General features: G+C 39.3%; 1 protein-coding gene across 1 annotated transcript; it reads left to right on the top strand.

The window, feature by feature from the left end:
• The first annotated feature begins 425 nt into the window (after positions 1–425).
• Positions 426–16,043, top strand: LOC146678480 (potassium channel subfamily K member 2-like). The gene is made up of 9 exons (XM_085398257.1): positions 426–745; positions 4,005–4,111; positions 4,238–4,350; positions 5,435–5,525; positions 6,392–6,509; positions 7,074–7,234; positions 9,431–9,617; positions 9,723–9,862; positions 11,704–16,043. Coding segments are annotated over exons 1-9 (1,254 nt in total). The 5' UTR covers positions 426–744; the 3' UTR covers positions 12,040–16,043.
• Positions 16,044–19,657: the final 3,614 nt, after the last annotated feature.

A 19,657-nucleotide genomic window follows, 5' to 3' on the forward strand; every position in this document is an offset into this window, starting at 1 on the left:
AAATTAGCAGAAGTGAGGCCTCACCTACCATTATGAAGGGGAAAAAACTGTCTATAAAGAAATGTATCTTATCTTGTACCAGGTTGTAGGGAGCAAAGAAGTAATTCTGCTTTTCTTTTCTTTTTCTTACTTTAGTTTTTCAGCCCCAGGGAATCACCACATGGCCATCACCAGGCAGCGTCTGCCTTTTGTGCATAAGCTTCAGGCATGTTGCTCCGGTATCGATCAGCAGTCAGAATCATGACAAAAAAAAAAAAAACGTGCAGCAGATTCGCTGCACATTTATTGGAACTCCTCAAATCCTCTAGAAACCTCCCTGGGCAGTAAGCACCTCCCTGTGTCCTGCACATCCACCCCTGTCCTTACTCCACCCCACTCCAACCCCTCCTTTCTCTCGGTGTTATTCCGCCGGTCCAGCGGTGCGCTCAAAAAGCCAGAGCGCAGACAGAGCGCAGTGGATGCTCCAGAGCAGAAACAGCAGCGAGAATAACAAACGACAAAGACACACCGGAGGAAACCCTTTGGAATTGCGCGCGGAGACAGTAAGAGAAAGGTGCAGACTCAACACTATCGTCCCATCAGCGGTAAAAGTAGAACAGCAGAGGGAAAACGGAGCGCCAGTTCGTCCCCCCTCTTCAGCACCGCAGGGAGGAGACACGCAGAAGAGGAAAGATTCCCCCGAACGCAGTGAGAGCCTCGGACGAGGAGAAGAGGAGAGCGGAGGGCATCGGATAGGCAACAAGGAGTAAGTGAATTCACAGTTTGTATGGGAGAAAACTTATCCTGAAACTTCTTCATAACCTCATGAAGTTTGTGAAAAAAAAATGTTACACCAGCATCACCCACACCTCAGATTCACCCCAAATTTCACAAAAACTAACTCGGAGTCCCAAAACTTACGCAAAACTCGGCAGACTGTTCTTAATTATCCACCTACAGTGAGAGGAGAGGCTGAAGTGTGTGTTTATGAGTTCCTATGTGTGACTAAGTCTTGACTCCTTCCTGCACAGCTGCATGCACGTGTTTGCTTTGTTTCACTAAATATTTATTCAGCTAAACTGTCTCAGCTTGCCAGAAAAAAGGCTTTTTGAATTCCTTTTTTATTTCGAAAACTAATCCCGTCAAAGAGAATCCATGATTCATGTGTTCACTGCTAACATTATATTAACAAACCCTACACTGATGATCACAGAGAGGGGGATGGTTTAACTTTTGCCTAAGACACTATCGGAAGGAAGAGGAGTGCTTCTAAGATAAACGGTAGGTCAGCAGTGCACGTGATCAGGATGGACGCTTCTGACCTTTTTATTTTTAATATATTTTATTTTTCTCCTGATACAGTTTTTGTTTATAAATCTATATATAAAGAAAAACATTTAAAAGAATTTGAAAATGTTGCAGTTTTGTCTGATTTCATCTATTTTTGTTGTATTTGTGTGAACTGCAATTATTTGAGGAACTATTAATGAACTTTTCTTAACATTTTTAATATTTCCAGTAGAAAATGTGCCTAAACCAGTCTTGCCTTCTCTTCTCTTCAGCTCCGTGCTCTTTAACCCAGAACATACTTTCCTTGCCAATTATTAGGACTGTTAAGTGTAGTAAAGAACCAAGACAATGAACATTTTAAGTGGATATCACATTTTGTAATGTAGTTTTAGGTCCTGTGTATTAACTGTTATGTTAGATAGGAATAGAGAAAATATATATTATTCATCTGCTTGTTGTCTTATTTTATAAGATTTGTTTTGTAACTACATATCATTTAAGATGAATGTTAAATGTGAGGCGTATTCCATTCTGTGTGGGAAATAATTACATTTACAAATGCCATTGTCCTGGTCACAAAAGAAAAAGGAAAGGAAGCTGCTTTCGGCTGCTCCTTTATTCACAGTGGGTCACTACAGTGTTTGATTTGGCAGAGCTTTTACCCCAGATGCCCTTCCTGACTCAAACCCAGTGGGATTTGTGTCTCCTCCCGGGAGACAAGAAAGCAAAGTTTGGAAAGAAAAAGAATGTATTATCTTTGCAATTACAGCATAATCAATCAGGACTTATTACCCCTTATTTTAGCCATCCATTTATCCATTTTCTTAACTGTTTTCATGGTTGCTTGACCCAGCTGTCACAAGGCAAGAGGCAGAGTACACTCTGGAGAGGTCACATCAGAGTTGTCTTAATTCTTTATGGCATTGATTCAACAAGCTGCTGGAAACACTCCTCGTGTTGGTCCATATTGACATGATAGCGTCTCGAAGGTGCTCTAGTGGATTGAGATCTGGTGACTGTGGAGGGCTTTTGAGTACAGTGTCATGTTCAAGAAACCAGTTTGACATGATTTGAACTCTGGTACGCTATCTTGCTCGAAGCAGCCATTAAAAGATGGCTGTGATCATGAAGGAATATTTTTAGGACATAGTTAAGAACAATACTCGGGTATGCAGTGCCATTTAATCTCTAGGGTTTACACATAATGTTTGTACCAACTTGTTTAAACAGTTGGTACTAAGGGGCCCAAAGTGTGCCAGGGAAATTTCTCCACACACCATCCCCCCACCACCAGCTTGAATTCATGATACACTGCATGATGGATCCATGTTTTCATCCAAAGGTTGCAGCAGAAATCATTTTCCCAATCATATTAGAACTGTAGCCTCGATTTTCTGTTCTTAGCTGACAGGAGTGATACCTGGTGCAGTCTTCTGCTGCTATAGCCCTTTGGCTTCAAGGTTTGACATGTTGTACATGTTCTTCTGCATACCTTGGTTGCTGTTACATTCTCCTCTGACCTCTGGCATCATATAGGTATTTTTGTCCTGAGAACTGACAATCACTTTTTTCTTTTTTAAACTATTCTCTATAAACCCAAGAGATTGGGAAAATCCCAGTATATCAGCAGCTGAATCAGTCAGACCAGCTCAACAGCTCAGATTTTAAACTTGGCATCCAGTTCAAGACAGTGTTTTTTGGGTTTGGGTCTAAATAACGCCACAGAGAGAGGATATCCCTAATATGGTCCTCCCCAGCACACTGCTCTGGCCATGAGTACAACAGCTGTGAATCATGAAACTCTACTTTGATCGTGGCTCAAGAGTTGGGAGTTCGCCTTGTAATCGGAAGGTTGCCGGTTTGAGCCCCGGCTTGGACAGTCTCGGTCGTTGTGTCCTTGGGCAAGACACTTCACCTACCGCCTACTGGTGTTGGCCAGAAGGGCCGATGGCGCGACATGGCAGCCTTGCTTCTGTCAGTCTTCTGTCAGTCTGGCAGCTGTGGCTACAACTGTAGTTTGCCTCCACCAGTGTGTGAATGGGTGGATGACTGGGTGTGTAAAGCGCTTTGGGGTCCCTAGAGGGGACTAGTAAAAGCGCTATACAAATACAGGCCATTTACCATTTACTTTAGGAGAGTCCAGGTATAAAAATACTGTAGGGTGGGAAACCATTAGAATAGGTCCCCTTTATAGGAAATTAAAGAAACATGCAAAGTGCATACAAACTACAGCAGAATAAAACAGCTGATACAACAATGGTTTTATGCTAATTCTTTCAGGATTTGCAGAGTGAATTGATTTTACGTACATTTCATAATTTAAAACACTTCTTCTACAAAGGCCTCAGCACCTTTTTTTCCTCTTGCGGTATCTTTAGCAACATTCGCCCTTGCTTTTCTATTGCTCTTTTAGAAAGTCATAGCCTTCATACTCTCACCATATTTGTCTATATTTAAGATGCACATCACTCATCATATGTTAGATTTTATAAAAGCACAGATACGTGTTACACACGCGGGTGTAGCTAAACTCAACTTAAGGGCCCGACTCAGCCCTTTTCCAGTGTTAGCATGTAGCAACCACTTCAAAGTTTTGCTGGTGATTTATTCATAAGGCTTTATAAAATTAACAAGCTAAATCTGTTGACTGGAGCATGTATGAGCAGAGACAGGCAGGGAGAAAAGTGCATGGGAGGGAAAATAATTGAATGCCATTTTCTCATTTCCCCTGGTAGTGGCAGCTCCAGACTTATTGGACCCTAAATCCGCCACTCACAACACTAAGCCCCGCCTCTCCTTCTCCACAAAGCCAATGACACTGACGCCTCCGGAGGAGAGCGAGGTGAGGACAAATGAGATGTTTTCACAGGATTTTTGTTACACCCTGTGGTGTCATTGTAGTTTATTTTGGGACACCTCTTGCATGCAGGTATGTATATGGTTTGATTAACAAGCTGAAGTGTTGCAGGTGGTTGCCACAGTGATGAAGTGGAAGACGGTGACAGCCATCTTTCTTTTGGTGGTTCTGTACCTGGTGATGGGAGCAGCAGTCTTCAGATCCCTGGAGCAGCCCCATGAGAGGTAAGCAGGTTAAAGAGAGGTAGGCCAGTCATCCATCCATCTATTTAGCTGTCCCACGACTCGCATAACTGCTCCTCTCCAATCTGTGGCAATGAACGCAAAGGTTAAGACCCTACAAATAAGTACGGTGTGCTTGATCTTCTATGAATATTTATTTAAAGTAAAAATATATTAAATGTTATGTTTATTAAAGTCATAAATGTTTAGATGTAAACTTTTAGCTTTATGTATTTTCAGCTCACCACTGGGTACCCTGTAGTGCACTTCCTGAAACAGCCCTAGTTTAATGCAGTCTTCAACACAGATGACTAAAGAATATATACAAGTCTGTGCTAGTACTTTCTGCTCTTGATTGGGAGCATGAAACTGACTGAGTCATTAAAACATGTACAATTCTACTACACTTAATTTTTGGGCTTCTGTGTTAGTTTCATATCACGTGTTTGGATTTCTGTGTTTTCACTTCCTGTTATATTTTGAAATATCTGTTTGTCATACACTTCCTGCTTCCAGCTTTTGCTCACTTTCCAGCTCTTTATCTCTGTTCAGTCACTTACCTTGGTATCCGTAGCCCAACTTCTTTACTTCCCATTTTCCAGACTGTGCTGTCTTCATAAAAACAACCCTTGTAGACACGCCCTGCTGCTCCTCGTGTTTTGTTGTACTCTTTGTGCCTTTGTGTTCTTACTACTTCTGACCGGATGTGAGTGATCTTTTGCCTATTTTGTTGGATCTTGCTTCTGATCTTCTATCTGCCAGATTTGTTTGCCAGAGTGACTGACCTTCCATGTATGGCCTCAGCCTGGTAATAAAGATTTGATTTTTCCCAGTATCCTGTGCTGTATATTTGGCTGTGAACTCTTCGTTTCCCACAGTTAACAAAGACACGACTGAGATTATTTATTTCACCAAAGTAGGAAAGCCCCCAAATGATTCCCATGAGCAATACAGAAATACTGAGCATATTAGTCCTACTCTAAAATATTTAGGCTGTCATATATATAATTCCATTAGTCTTTGATGTTTATAAACCAAATCAAACTTTGTTCAGTTGACATAATAGTACTTTTCCTCTTTCTAATAGTGAACAGCGTTTGGCCATCCTGTCCCAGAAGCTGCAGTTCCTTTCCAGACACTCCTGTGTCAACCAGAGCCAGCTGGAGGAGCTGGTTAAGGTAAGACTAACCTGACATTAATATTAATGTTAAAACTCATGCATTAAGTAGAGCAGCGTATGTACTGTACCCTACTATGATTCAGCACAGCAGCACTGGTTTCAGCACCATGGACAGCTCCTTTAGCTTTAAAAGGAAGAGCGTCTGAGATACCGAGAGTTTCTGCTCTGTTTCAGACTCTTGCTGTTTGCTTGGTCTTCCAGCTATGGCCCAACAAAATCAGAAATTCTTAAATTCACTCAAGATAATGTATTTTCTTTATCACTTGTAGATATTTGCGTCGTTTACAATGATATTTCATATATTTTCCTTCTTTAATTTGTTACACAGGTAAGCACAAAAACACATTCCTGCACATCTGTAAAGAAAAGTGTCTTATAGTAGGTTTTTAATTTACGGATGTCTGAGAGGAGGATGCTGATGAAACTCTTCAGCATTAGGGACAATCCAACAATGCATGGGACCCTGATTGGTCATTGCAGCACTCACAGTAAGAGGCTGCTTTGACGTGCAGGTTTGAGCGCTACAGGAGATCTTTTCTGCCTGTGGCTTTTAGACTGAATGACTCCTCATTCTGCAGGGATGATGTTTAAATACATTTTAAAGCTGTGCCCACACACAACAACACTTTATCATGTATAATACTCGAATGCCATCCCAGCTTACCAGACAGGAGATCTGCAATATCACCTCTAATTAATTCACCCTGTTATCGCTTACTCCATCTGCTGATGTAAACTGTAAACAATCATATTTATGTTTATATTCATAATCTTATTTTCCCGTATCTTGTATTTTAATAGTCGTACTTTATTTTGTTGCTGTCTGTGACTCTGGCTGTCTTTTTCTTTCTCTCTACCTTTTAGCAAGTTGTGTCCGCCATCCGTTCAGGAGTAAACCCTGCAGGAACAATGACCAACAACAGCAGCCTGTGGGACCTGAGCTCTGCCTTCTTCTTTGCTGGGACTGTCATCACAACCATTGGTAGGAAACACACACATACACTCACACAAAGAGCATATATGTTCAGACCGAAAGAACCACATTGTATATTTTCCGTTTTTAATTAATTTATGTTTACTTTTGAGTTGACAGTCCTCTAAATATAGCTCTTACAGTTAGCTAGATAACAGTGACCTTTCTTTAGTTATTGATTATACATCTGCTTTGTGGATATAATCAAACTAGCACACTTACCTTCCCCATACATTTACTTTGTGCATGCATGTGTATAGATTTCTTAAACTCTCCTCAATTTCCCACACAGTGGCCATTTCTACTTGCATGACACTGTAATTCCACCTTAGTTGAGTTATATTAACTCTTTTTTGTAATTAGATAGAATATATTCAAAAATGGAAAAAATTGAAACATGCAGTGTTATAGAAGTGTAATTTAAAAACGCAGCTAATATATTTCACTATCTATCCAGCAGTGTTTCGAGTGTAGTGGTTGGATATCTTCCAAACAAATTCACAAATGCAGTCTTCATGCAGCGAATACCGGGATTCAAATCATCAAATCACTGGTGATGTGTCCTCTTCGCAGGTTTTGGGAACATCTCTCCCCACACCGAAGGCGGGAGAATATTCTGCATTGTCTATGCTTTGTTAGGGATACCGCTGTTTGGCTTCCTTTTGGCCGGTGTAGGAGACCAGCTCGGCACCATATTTGGCAAGGGCATTGACAAAGTGGAGAAGATGTTCGTGGTGAGTGTGGAGCATCAAACACAATCACATTAAACTTTCAAAGCCTGAACCAGAAAATAATTCCCAGAAAATGTAAATATTTTGAAGAGCTTTTACTGAACCTTCTCACAAAACAATAATTCAGTATTAATTTGCATATATGAGTTTGATTTTGTATCATATTCGCAACATCTGGCTCTTCTTTTTTGCAATTTATTGCTTAAAAATGACCTGAAAAAACAGAAAAGTTTTGAACTGTTTCTTTCAAAGACTTCACAGAGTCAGACAAACAGAGCTGGATTGGTAAACTGTTCCAGAGCCTTGGTGCCACAGACTGAAAGGCTCTATCCACCACAGTCCTCACTTTTGTATGAGGGGACAGCTAATAGATTTTAAGCTTGTGAACGAAGACAGTGAACAGCAGTTTGTTTAGGAAGAAGTTGAGATATGCAGTCTGGAGCTTGTCCATTTAGTGCAAGGAATTAGAAAGACTTCAATCCTCTTCAGAGCTGATGTTGCAAGCATCATAACGTTTGCCACGGCATCTCCAGGCCTTTTTTTATGCCTGTCACATATGCTCAGTGTGAACCTGCTGTCATTTCTGAAGAGTCATTTCTCATTTCTAGCAGTGCTTTTCCTGTTCCTGCTCACGCAGTGGAGTAGATAACGGTCCTGCTGCTGGGTTGATGCCATGTCTCCATGTGTTATTTCATTAACGGCCCGTCTTCTGGTATTTTCCTGGTATTTTTGTCTACTCTGTGCTGAGGGACACAGCAAACCTTCTCGCAATGGCTGGACTCTCTGTATAAGATGAATGGTCAGCAGGTTCAGTCTCATCCTACCAGCATTAAAAAAGACACTAACAACACAAGAATAACACTAGAGAAAACTGAATCAGGAATAAAGATAGAGCAAGCACCTGCAAAATCACTCCCTTTTGGGGGGTTTTGTTCTTGTTGTCTCTTAGGAGCATCTTTGTTGCTTCATTTGCACCGAAGGAGATAAATTCACAATGGTTTGTGCCATCCCTCAAGTTTAACTAACTTGTGTTTTTAAGTGTTAAAACACTTACTAAGAAGTTAGGGACAGGGGAATGCAGAAGAAGGCACACACATGAACACAAACAAATCATTTCCTTTATTTTGGAGTCGGTGCTCATTAAAACACCTGATGCTCATCCAAATTAGAAAAAGATCTCTTTGTATTTGTCGTTGCAGGGCACTCATTTTCAAGCTGATTCGTTCATTTATCGTGTTGTCACATTCTTCTCACATGTTGCAAAAAAAGCCTGCAGATCTATTAAGAGAGACAAAGGTGACTCAGCTCGCAGTCACGTCTTCAAAGTTCAAGTAGCTGGTGTGAATAATATGTTTTGTAGTCTTGAAGGAGCAGAAATCTGAAAACAGAAACATACTTTGGAATGATTTCCTCCTCCCGCTGCTCTCAGGGCACCCGAGGGACTGAGTAATGAATATTGTGATTAAGGAAAGAAGACAAAAGTTCATTGTGTAAGTGCCTGTGTGACTATGAAAGCCTGATTGCTCAGTGCAGACTGTGTGAGACTGCAGCATTATCCTCAGTGAATGTCTTTTCTCTTCAGCTGCACCCACGGGACCAATTTATGGAATAATGCCATTACTGCTAACAGCGTCAGGCTAATTTGGCATTTCACTTCAGAGTATTCTGTTTAACAGTCTGTTTTATTATTATTATCAGTCAGTCCTCCACTTTGGTCCCACCTTAAACATCTCAACTCTGCAAACAATAATGCTTACCAGATAATAATCCTTATAATAATCCTTAATGACTTTAGCTGTTTAACCTGAGAGAGAAACACGTTGTCTTTTATTTTATATGAAATATTGTCATTACACAGGTTTCCACAGAATTAACATTTTCGACTGAGTAATACTACAGCTTAATTCTGACTAAATGCAGTTTCACAGGTAGACTGGAGTAATTAGAAGTAACTGGAGCCAGCCTTGTGTACATAGATTAACACAACCTCCACATCAACATCTACTGAGTTCTTTCATTTTTCATCTTTTCCTTTGGTGACACTTTTGTACTTTTATTTGAGTGTGATGTCAAGTGCAGGAATCGAATCCAGTATTATACCTTTGAGATCTGAATACTTAATGTCTGGATTCTCCCTGCCTGCAGACACACAAAGTTTATGTTGAGTATTTGAATGATGTCCTTTTCTTTCCCGTGTAGCATGGGGAGATCAGTCAGACAAAGATCTGGGTCATATCCACGCTGCTGTTCGTGCTGTTTGGCTGCCTGCTGTTTGTGGCCCTCCCGGCAGCCATCTTTAAACACATCGAGGGCTGGTCTGCGCTGGAGTCCCTGTACTTTGTCGTCATCACCTTGACTACTATTGGTTTTGGGGACTTTGTGGCAGGTAAAAAGCACAACCAGTGATTTAATGCTAAGACACAGTTTGGACCTGGTTCTCTGAGTCATGTTGATCCGTCTCGTTAATCTGTGTGTGTGTGTGTGTGTGTAGGTGGGTCAGATATTGAGTACATGGACTACTACAAACCAGTCGTGTGGTTCTGGATTCTGGTTGGGCTGGCCTACTTTGCTGCTATCCTCAGTATGATTGGAGACTGGCTGAAAGTCATCTCCAAGAGAACAAAAGAAGAGGTACGATACCCTCGGTTTCTATTTTCTGCTTCATCTAACTTTTTGCAGCTTGTTTTTGTTCCTTTTATCAGCTTTATGTGTACCTGTCACCATGTGCCTTTTTCTGTACAATGACACTCATTATTCGAGCTACATTATGCCATATCGCCACTTCAACTTTTGCCCTCTGTTTAACGTTATTTCAGTGATACGACTGTTTTCTAATCCAATCGACTCACTGCCATCAAAACACAAGCACTGGATCTTATTGTGATCATCCCCAGAGGGAAATAGAGATCATTTAGACAATGTGTGATGATGAAGCTTAATATCAAATGACTTTAATACTAAATATAACAGAGATTATCAAAATAAATCCAACCTTGTTTCCAAAAAGGAACTTCTGGACATTTCCAGCCTTTTGTTAAAAAACTGTCAGGGTCTCCTTCTGAGTGATACAGCTGTGTTCTTTGTGCTACCTGAATTTTGCTGGTGAGCATGAATAAAGAATTTTTCATACATTTTTACCAGTTATTATCAAAAACATCCTCTGGAGTGTGAAAGTCACATTTTTGTCAAGAGCACAATTACATAATCACATCTTGCAGTCCTGCTGTGATATGCCATCTCACTGGTCTGTAGATGCAGGCGTGTTATTATCATAAGTCACCGCAGATGCAGTTAGACGCACAGACATTATCACTATCTTCAAGAGATTTCATTTTTGGCCAGATGGGGTAGCAGAATGGCTCTGTGGATCTTATTATCCATAAATTGTATGGCTGCAGTGCACACACACACACACGCGCGCGCGCGCACACACACACACACACACACACACACACACACACACACACACACACACACACACACACACACACACACACTGACACAAAGACTGAAGGCAGGACTATTTATACACAGCTGGTATAAATGAGGAATTTGTGCTGACAAATCAAGACAGTCGTGGGGAGAAGTAAAAGCAAGGCTCCAGAGACGACTAACTATCAAAGTAAAACAGGAAATAACCAAAAAGATAACCAGTAAGAGACAAAAAACTAAGAATAACATGATACAGAGAAACTCTTTGGAGGCATCAATAACAAAGTCAAGACAGAAACCCGACCATAATATTGTAACACTAAATTAAAACTCAGTGTTAGCAGAACTAAGATTCACAGTACTAGAATAGTAAACAAGAATCTGGAAATACAACAAAGACGAACATCTGAGCTTTAAACATCAGAATGATCAGAAAACAAAAAACATGCACTCACACTTGTAATGAATATAGAATAAACACACAGAAAGAAAGTGAGCTATACTTTGCAGTCGAAAAGAGCTATCAAAGAATCACAACAGCAACTCTGTAGTAAATATACATGAAGATGAGTCCTGTTTATATCAGCAACACAAAATACATGCTTGATTATATATTACAGGGGTCTCCAACTCCAGGCCTCGAGGGCTGGTGTCCTGCAGGTTTTAGATGTGTCCTTGGTCCAACACAGCCCATTCAAATGGCTAAATTACCTCCTCAACATGTCCTGAAGTTCTCCAGAGGCCTGGTAACAAACTAATCATGTGACTCAGGTGTGTTGACCCACGGTTATATCTAAAACCTGCAGGACACCGGCCCTCGAGGCCTGGAGTTGGAGACCCCTGATATATTAGATACACCTGAGGATGAGACGGTGATGGTGAAGTATATTTTAAATAGGTGTGCAAATATTACCTTCATTGTTATCAGATAAAAACCACAAAAGTAAACCTGTGAAAGTCTTTTTGTTGCTGGCTTTCATGTGTCTCCTGTCATCCTAATGCATTTCTACTGACCTCTTTATATCTTTGTGTCATTGCAGGTTGGAGAGATCCGGGCGCATGCTGCAGAGTGGACGGCAAATGTCTCTGCAGAGTTCAAAGAAACCCGTCGTCGTGTTAGCATTGAGATCCATGACAAGTTCCAGCGTGCTGCATCAATCAAACGCAAGCTGTCCTCAGAGCTGGGATTTAGCCCGGCTCCCGAGGTCACCCTGCCCAAGCGGGTTGTGTCTGTCAATTTCAACAATGAACGGGACAAAAACGAGAAGGAGGCCGGACTGCACGGATCGACACCTTCGGCCATAAATGGCGCTTTGGTCTTGAACGGACCGGATCTGGAGAGAGGCGAGATCTCAATTATTGAGCACCTCAAGTAGCAGAAGGACTGTCGGCACCTCTCAAGATCCTTCCAAGGTCTCTCTGTTTGTCATAACTGGTGGTACAAGGCATTGCTTGAGAATTCAGAAATCAAAATATTGAAAGTGGCCCCAGCAGAAGACATCTTCAACGTGAAAGAGGAGTCAAAGCCTTGCTTGATAACACTTGCACACATATTCCACTTTACCATCCTCAACCCCAACAATGAAAGAGCGTGAACAACATACAGAACTGTATTTTTTGGTGTTTGTCAACTAAATCTTACAGAAGTTACATTTAAGGACATACTGAAAAGCTAGGAAATCTGGAAATCTGCATCTGTCTGTCTTCATAACTGAAACAACTAAACATATTTGTTTTTGCTTTGTTTTTTTCACTATTGCTCAGTCAGTCTAGAGGCAAGCAGGCGTTAATGAGAGACAGAGGAGTATAATATCCAACAAAGGTCCCTGGCTCGTAATAAACCCAGGACGTAGTTAGTCACTGTGCTGCTGTTATGATAATGACAATCACAGCCTGCTGTTAACAAAGACCATGAACACCATTTAAGAGGCGTATATTTAGAAAAACATACTGGCATTAGAATTGTAAAAGTCAGTCAATCTGATGAGGAGGATGTCTGTAGATTGTAGTAGGGGCCTTCTGTATTTAGAAGTAAATCCCTATGGGAGCATGTTTGTGTAATTTTCTACTATTGTTGTCAAGAGTGAAATATTTGCAGTTTTAATTCTGCACAAAAAGGTACTTAAAAGCATGTACAGCGTATTTTTTAATCCGAAGCTTTAGCTGACTATGTATGTTTTAAAGAGCAGCTCAGGCAGGCATGACTGTGACTATGATCATTCAACTATTACAGTGGAGTCACTGTAATACCAAAAAGCAGTACTGTTACTTGATCAGTGTTATTGATTCCACATGATGTTGTTAAATGTATAAATGTATTTTGCATGTTTAGTTCAGTTCGTTCAGTTTAATAATTACCCACAAGCCATTACTTTTTCCACGATTTTTAATTGCAGTTTTAAAAAAAAAATCGCGATAGCCAGTTATTTGTGGTTCGGTCTTGACTTTTACTGCTAATCTTTATATGATGCTTTCATGTTAATGATGTGTTTTAATAGAGGGCATGCTTTGTACTTACGAAGCTCCTCTCATTTTTAAGGAAAGGGCATAAAAATAATGCAGTGATTTTACAGCAGATGTATTTTTTTCAAAACAAGTGGCTCTATGAAGATTTATCAGACCACTGCAGTGCCTCAAACTCTTCACTTTGCCCACAAGACCAAACACAACACAAAGTGAAGTGAAGAGGACTATCGATTTTGCACCAGTTCAGTGAGTTGCATGGTGATATGTTAAAGACTGGACGCTTTATCTGCAGCAGTAAGCCATTCCAAACTGGTAAACTCCATTTAAGGAACATTGCTACATATGGAGTACAGAGCTCGGTCATTCGCCATCACATTCATTCAGTCTGTCTTCTGTATCAGTAGAATTTGTATCTGTGTTTGGATGTGGAAAATATTCATATGTTATGGTGTACTGTACCAGTTACTTTTCAATGATGCAATGCCCACATAGTTGTAACCGTAAATATATATACGCATAGAGTAAGGTCCAAAAGTATTTGGAGACAGCTTTGTTATTCTGCCTCTGTACATCACCTCTGGATTTTAAATTCAACACTAAAGATGTGATTGAAGTGCAGACTTTAATTTAAGAGGTTTACAAAACTTTTACTCTTTAGGAACTACAGCCATTTTTCTACAGTCTTTTTTAATAGTTGGATGAAAGTCTTTGCAGTCAATGAGTGCCTAAAGTGTAGAACTCATGAACATCTTCAAACACTGTGTTTTTTTTCCTGGAGATGTTCTGCTGTGCCTTTACTGCAACTACCTTCAGTTGCTGATTGTTTGTGGGTCTTTTGTGCATTTCGTTTTGCATTTACTTATTAAAAGCTAAAAGCACCTGCTGCTGGGTTGAGATCAGAGCAGTTGCATTGTCAATAAACACTAGTGATCAGGTTCCACTAGCAGACACTCATGCCAATGCCATAACATCACCTCCCCCGTGTCTGGCAGATGACGTGCTACGCTTCAGACCATGAGCCATTTCTCTCTTTCTCCTTACTTTTATCTTCCTACCTCTTCTCTTTTGTTTAGTTAATCTATTAATCTAAGTCCATTTTGTGGGGTTAGGGAGTCCAATGTGGCTTTCCTATCCTTGCAATCAGTGATTTGCACCTTAAAAGCATCTCTTGAGTTTACACTCTGAAAGTAATATCTACTTGAAAGTTGTTTTTCTTAATCAAAGAAATAATTCTGTCATCATACATGTTAGTTATCTTTTGGTGTTGCTGAGATGGCCAGTGCATGCCTTCTGTACCAGATTGTTGATTTGGCCAGTAGTAAAGTTTTTGCGATCTCTCCGAGAGGTAAATTTTTACCTAACGATGGCAACACTTGGAGTCAAATCCAAATCTTTTATTTTCTGGAGATGTAAAGAAATAATTAAGAAAATTTCCTCACCTGGCCATTAAATAACTGGGTTATCCCATTATTTTTGAACCTCTGAAAATCTTCTAAAAAATTTTGAAACTCCTAAACAGTTAATGTATTTGTTAAACCCCTTGAATTAAAGCTGAAAGTCAGTCAGATGCTGGTTATTTGATTTAAAATCCGCTGTGGTGGTGTACCAAGAAATACATATGGAGCTAACCGTATGCGACAGTTCCCCCAAATACTGGTGATTCTTTTGTTTTCAATCAGGTAATTGTGTATTTTATTTTATTGTCAAACAACATACATTTTTTTCTGATGACGTATTGGGGTGACAATCCAAAGCTAACATAATTCACAGTGAATGCCTTTTTTTTATACTGCATGTGTCAAAACCTTTCTTGCAGACAACTGTTAGACTGCAAAAAGTGTTAATCATCTTTATTTGTGTGCAAGACATATATTGTGTTTGCAATTTTAAAGATATAATTTAACGTGGATATGTGTGAGCTCTTAAATAGGAAAAGTGGAAATTGTTTTTGAGGCATGAAATATCAAACCATTTGTGTTTACACTGTAGCGATGTAATGGAAGTGAATTTGCCTTGTTGAGGACAAGATGAAGGTTTTGGAGTGAATGTGCACAGTGCTTTTTCCATGTGTGTACACCTGCCATTGAAAATGCACTTTTATGCTGCTGCCTTTGAACGTAACACTGTGCTGCAGGCTTGAGAGCAAACCTATCCATCCGGTCAGAAGGTGGTGACTGTTATTGTGAAGTGGCATTAGTGACAACTGCATGGTTTAACACACAAACTTCTCACTCACAAATAATCCAAGGAAGAGGACTTAATTCTCAGATTGTTGTAACATACAAGAAGAGCATGAAAAACAAAACATACAGATAAACTGGGTTGAAATAATAATCAGACAAATAAGATCGAACAATTAAGTGAGTTTGAATTGAGCTAATAATTGTGACAAGAAAAAGATTATGATTCTGTAACCCAGCCTGCAATTTCTGTATTACCAAAGATAAACTGTGACTGTTAGATAAAAGTGTAATACCAGAATATATTAGATTATATCTGCTACAATAATCTAGCAAAGTACCAATTATTAGATTTTTTTTGGAGTCCTAAGAAGCTTGTATTAATAAATAATATGGATTGTCTTTAGAGATTATGTAAGGACTTTGGTTATACACCCACTGGACATGCTAGTGGAACAGATTAAGAAAATGTTTTGAATTTTCTATAGATGTGTTTTTGTTTCTGTACTAACCTAAAATCTGTGTAGTTAGGTACTAACAGTGAACGGAAGTAGTAATCTGATGTTGCCTCATCTGTTTGCTTTGTCTTTTTTTTTGTGTTTTTAAATAAACTAACCTTTACATTGTTTTTATTCAATTCTAGATATGTTCATCTTTTTATGATGATGAATGTATTTTTCTACACTCTGGTGAAATTACTCGACACTAATGAGTCTGGAAGAACACAATGTTATAACAAGAAAATGTCTGTAGAATTAATCTCGAATGTGACAAAGATTTTTGTATGACATACGAAGTGAAAATATACCGACTTTCAACAATTACTCTGTCCAGTGTGTAATTCAAGGTGCTCAGCTTTTGTAGCCAATTCTGTGAATATATATGTGTACATATATATATATATATATATTTATTTTCTGCACTATAAGGCGCACTTAATTTTCTCAAACATTGACGGTGTGCCTTATATTCCGGTGCGCCTTATGTATAACTTCAGGTTGTGCTTACTGACCTCGAACCGTTTTTATGCGGTACACGGCGCGCAAAAATCTGTCAAAAAATGTTTTAGTACGACTTTGGTAAGCTACGAAGCCGCACCGCTTTGTGGATTGTCTGAGAATTAAGCAGATGTGGTTAGTTATTTGTCAATTTGATATAATTGAAGCTTGAAAAAACATTTGTTAAATTCTAAGCTACCATTCGCTTTCTTTCCACCAGTTCTCTGGCATCTGACATCACCTACAGCATTACCCTTCATTCATTCAGACAAAACATAGAACAGACCGGTTGCACAGGCAATTTTAAGTGTAAAGAAAAGCCCATGTATCTGATAAGTCAGTCTCATACAATTATGCACCACTGGGGCAACAGAGTCAGTAAGTGCCATGCAGCTGCATGAAAAAGCACAAGCTGAATCTCAAAATGAAGCAACTGTAAAGAGGAAATGTCAGGTGAATCATTCAGTTTAAGTTTGGCATCTGGTTTTTATGTCTGTTTATCTTTCTGCAAATGTGCACATTTTTATGTGCACCAAATAACTGTATACAAGACGTAAAGTAAATGGCGAAATATCTTCATTGTTCTCCCAACACAACCATTCATTTTTTGTATTCAGTCTTATGAAACTGACTGAGTGAAACTTTAAGAAACGTGCACAAGGACAATATTAAGGTTTTTTTTTTCTTTGACTAAGGGGCTGAATTCCTATCGAGCCCCTTATGGGGATTATATGTAACTGTATTATTCAGGATGTTTTTATTTTTAGATTAAATTACAGCATGTCATTAATCTAAACATGTCTAGGTTCATTTCCCAGTGTGGTCCTTAGTGAAATTGAGTTTGACACCCCCGCAGTAGTTGTGTGCACATCATCAGGTAAAAGTAATTTAGAACTGAAAACAGCTGCAGGGTGCAAAGTACATTAAGCCTATGCATTCAAGTTTGTTTGTTTTTTCATACATACAACCTGAATTTGATGCTCAGTGAGTAACCCTTTCTCTACTACGCTGTGGACTTTTGGGCAGTTGAACACTGGGAAAGGTCACATCCTGCTCAAAAAGGGTGTAGCTTTATAGGTCAACTTACACATGAAAACACACAAAACAAAACTGTTTATGCTACTGTAAGTTGAAGGAATAATCTGCATTAATCAGCACATTGCATTTAGAAAGACACTGTGCTCGTCAGTTTCCTATACAATATGTCTCTGCAGCTAACACCCTCCCCAAATAAAACCAGACCAAATTCTTCAGAAATCAAAGAAACCGAACTACCCATCCTGCACTATGTAGCAACAAAGAAACCACTAATTAGCCATTGCTGTAATTTGCCATATCAAAAAAGAAAATGCATATTCTAAAATTAATTTGTCCCCATCTGTTTAAAAGTAGTTCCTCTGCATGTGTTACATTTGAGAGTAAAAGTTAAATTCTCAAGAAATCAACAAAACCTTGGGTCATTGTTAAATACAACACATATCTACAGAGCACGTAGGTCCAGTGTAAATGTTGTTCTAATTCTTTCGTTGAAGGTGCTTCAAAACATTAAATCTACAGAAGTCCGATGAACCGGAGCATCCACTGGCTTTTATGTTAATTCTGTTCTAATGGTTTCCATTTTTAGCTCTCCTCGTGCACAGGCAATTATTTGCTTAGAAAGGTGCTGTAAAAAAAGGGACCCAGTGATGGTGGCTGTTAAAAATAGCTCACACACTCTGTGTCTAGGTGAACGTATTATCCTCGTCCAAGAGGAGCACAGAGACACCTCAGTGAAAGCCAACACGTGCAAATTTTCTCTCTAAGAAAAACCTAAGTGGAAACATGTAAGACATTTATGATCAAGCCATTTATTAGTTTGACTTCATTTTTATTTCTTTGCTTTCCTCTTTTATATCTATTTTCATTTCCTGTATTACTGTCTTTAGAAGACTTAGGTTGGCTCCAGTGGCTTCTTTTCCCACCACTTAACCAGGACATATGCTTCATTTAGCTCACTACCAATGCCAGTAGTAAAAGAAAAATGATCTATACCTTTCAGCCATAAACATAGGGTATTAATAACCCTGTGAGAAACTCTCAGGTGCTTTTTTAAAATTCATTTGAAACTTCAACCTTGAACATAAAGTTTGTTTAACTGGGGTTGTGGAGTTTAAAGGTGGTGGGTGTTTACCGGCTTGGAGAGAAAGTGAGCATTGTACTGGAATAGATTATAAGTGTCTGAGTCCTGGCTAAATGGCATAATAAAATGCATGGATGGCTGGCTGCATGAAAATGTTGTCATACACGCACTTTCAGGTTTTACATATCAGGGTATAATTTTTTTTAAAAAATCATCTTTACAGAGGACATTTGTTTAACCACAGCACTCTTCAGAGTCCCGCCAAAGTCTGGACTTTCATTGAACCATTGCAACACGAAGTGGTTTGCAAACACACAGGGAGTGAAAAAAAATTAGTATTTTCACTCTTATGTTCGCTGTTTCCTGCACAATAAAAGTCTGTCTATCTAAACAAGAAACACTTTATGCATTATAGGAAATCCCCAGCACTCTAATCCTACTGCAGTATAACAAAGGGATAGATCAGGATCACCTGATCCAGCCATAACTATAAGAATATTAGAAGTCATCCAGATCTTTATGTATATAAAACGTGGCTACATTAACTAGTTGATTTTTTTATCATCTGGTTTCATGGATAAATAAAACTGGGTATCATCTGCATAGCAATGAAAATGTATAGAGTCTGTTCTAATGTTGCCAAAGGGAAGAATCTATAAAGTAAAAAGTATTGGTCCCAGTACAGAACCCTGTGGAACTAACTTTTGTTTGTGAAGAAGACCCCACATTAGCATGCACAAAGTTAAATTTATCAGATATGATTCAAACCACTGCAGTGCAGTTTGTTTAATGCCAAGAATATCTTCTTATTTCTGTAGTATAATAAATTTAGCGCAAAAAGCTAAGACATTTGTGTTTGGTTGACAAATTCTTTGTTGTAACAGCGCTTCTTGGCAATAAATCTTTTTCCTCTTAAATGGCCCCACATTTGTAAGGAAGATTTATGTCCATGTCAAAATTGCTAAATCTCTGCTAATGCTAAACAGCTTGTTCTGCAACCGAATCTTTTTTTGAGTTTCTGGTTCTCCAGGTGTTGGCCATCAGCAATGCGTCCCGATTCTGCCTACGTCAGTTGGATTGTAGGGTCAAAGTGTGAAGAAGACGTGGAGAATGCTATGCTGATTGGTGCACTGATAGGGTAACAGCTATGATGCACTCTAAATCCTGACTAGAACTCTTCAAATGAACCATTCATTTGCAAGTAATCAGTTAGCGATTTTCTATAATTAGC

The sequence above is a fragment of the Rhamphochromis longiceps genome, linkage group LG1, assembly GCF_057381845.1.
Source record: "Rhamphochromis longiceps isolate RC_006_pf linkage group LG1, R_longiceps_female_GT1.1, whole genome shotgun sequence".
Classification (NCBI taxonomy): Eukaryota; Metazoa; Chordata; class Actinopteri; order Cichliformes; family Cichlidae; genus Rhamphochromis; species Rhamphochromis longiceps.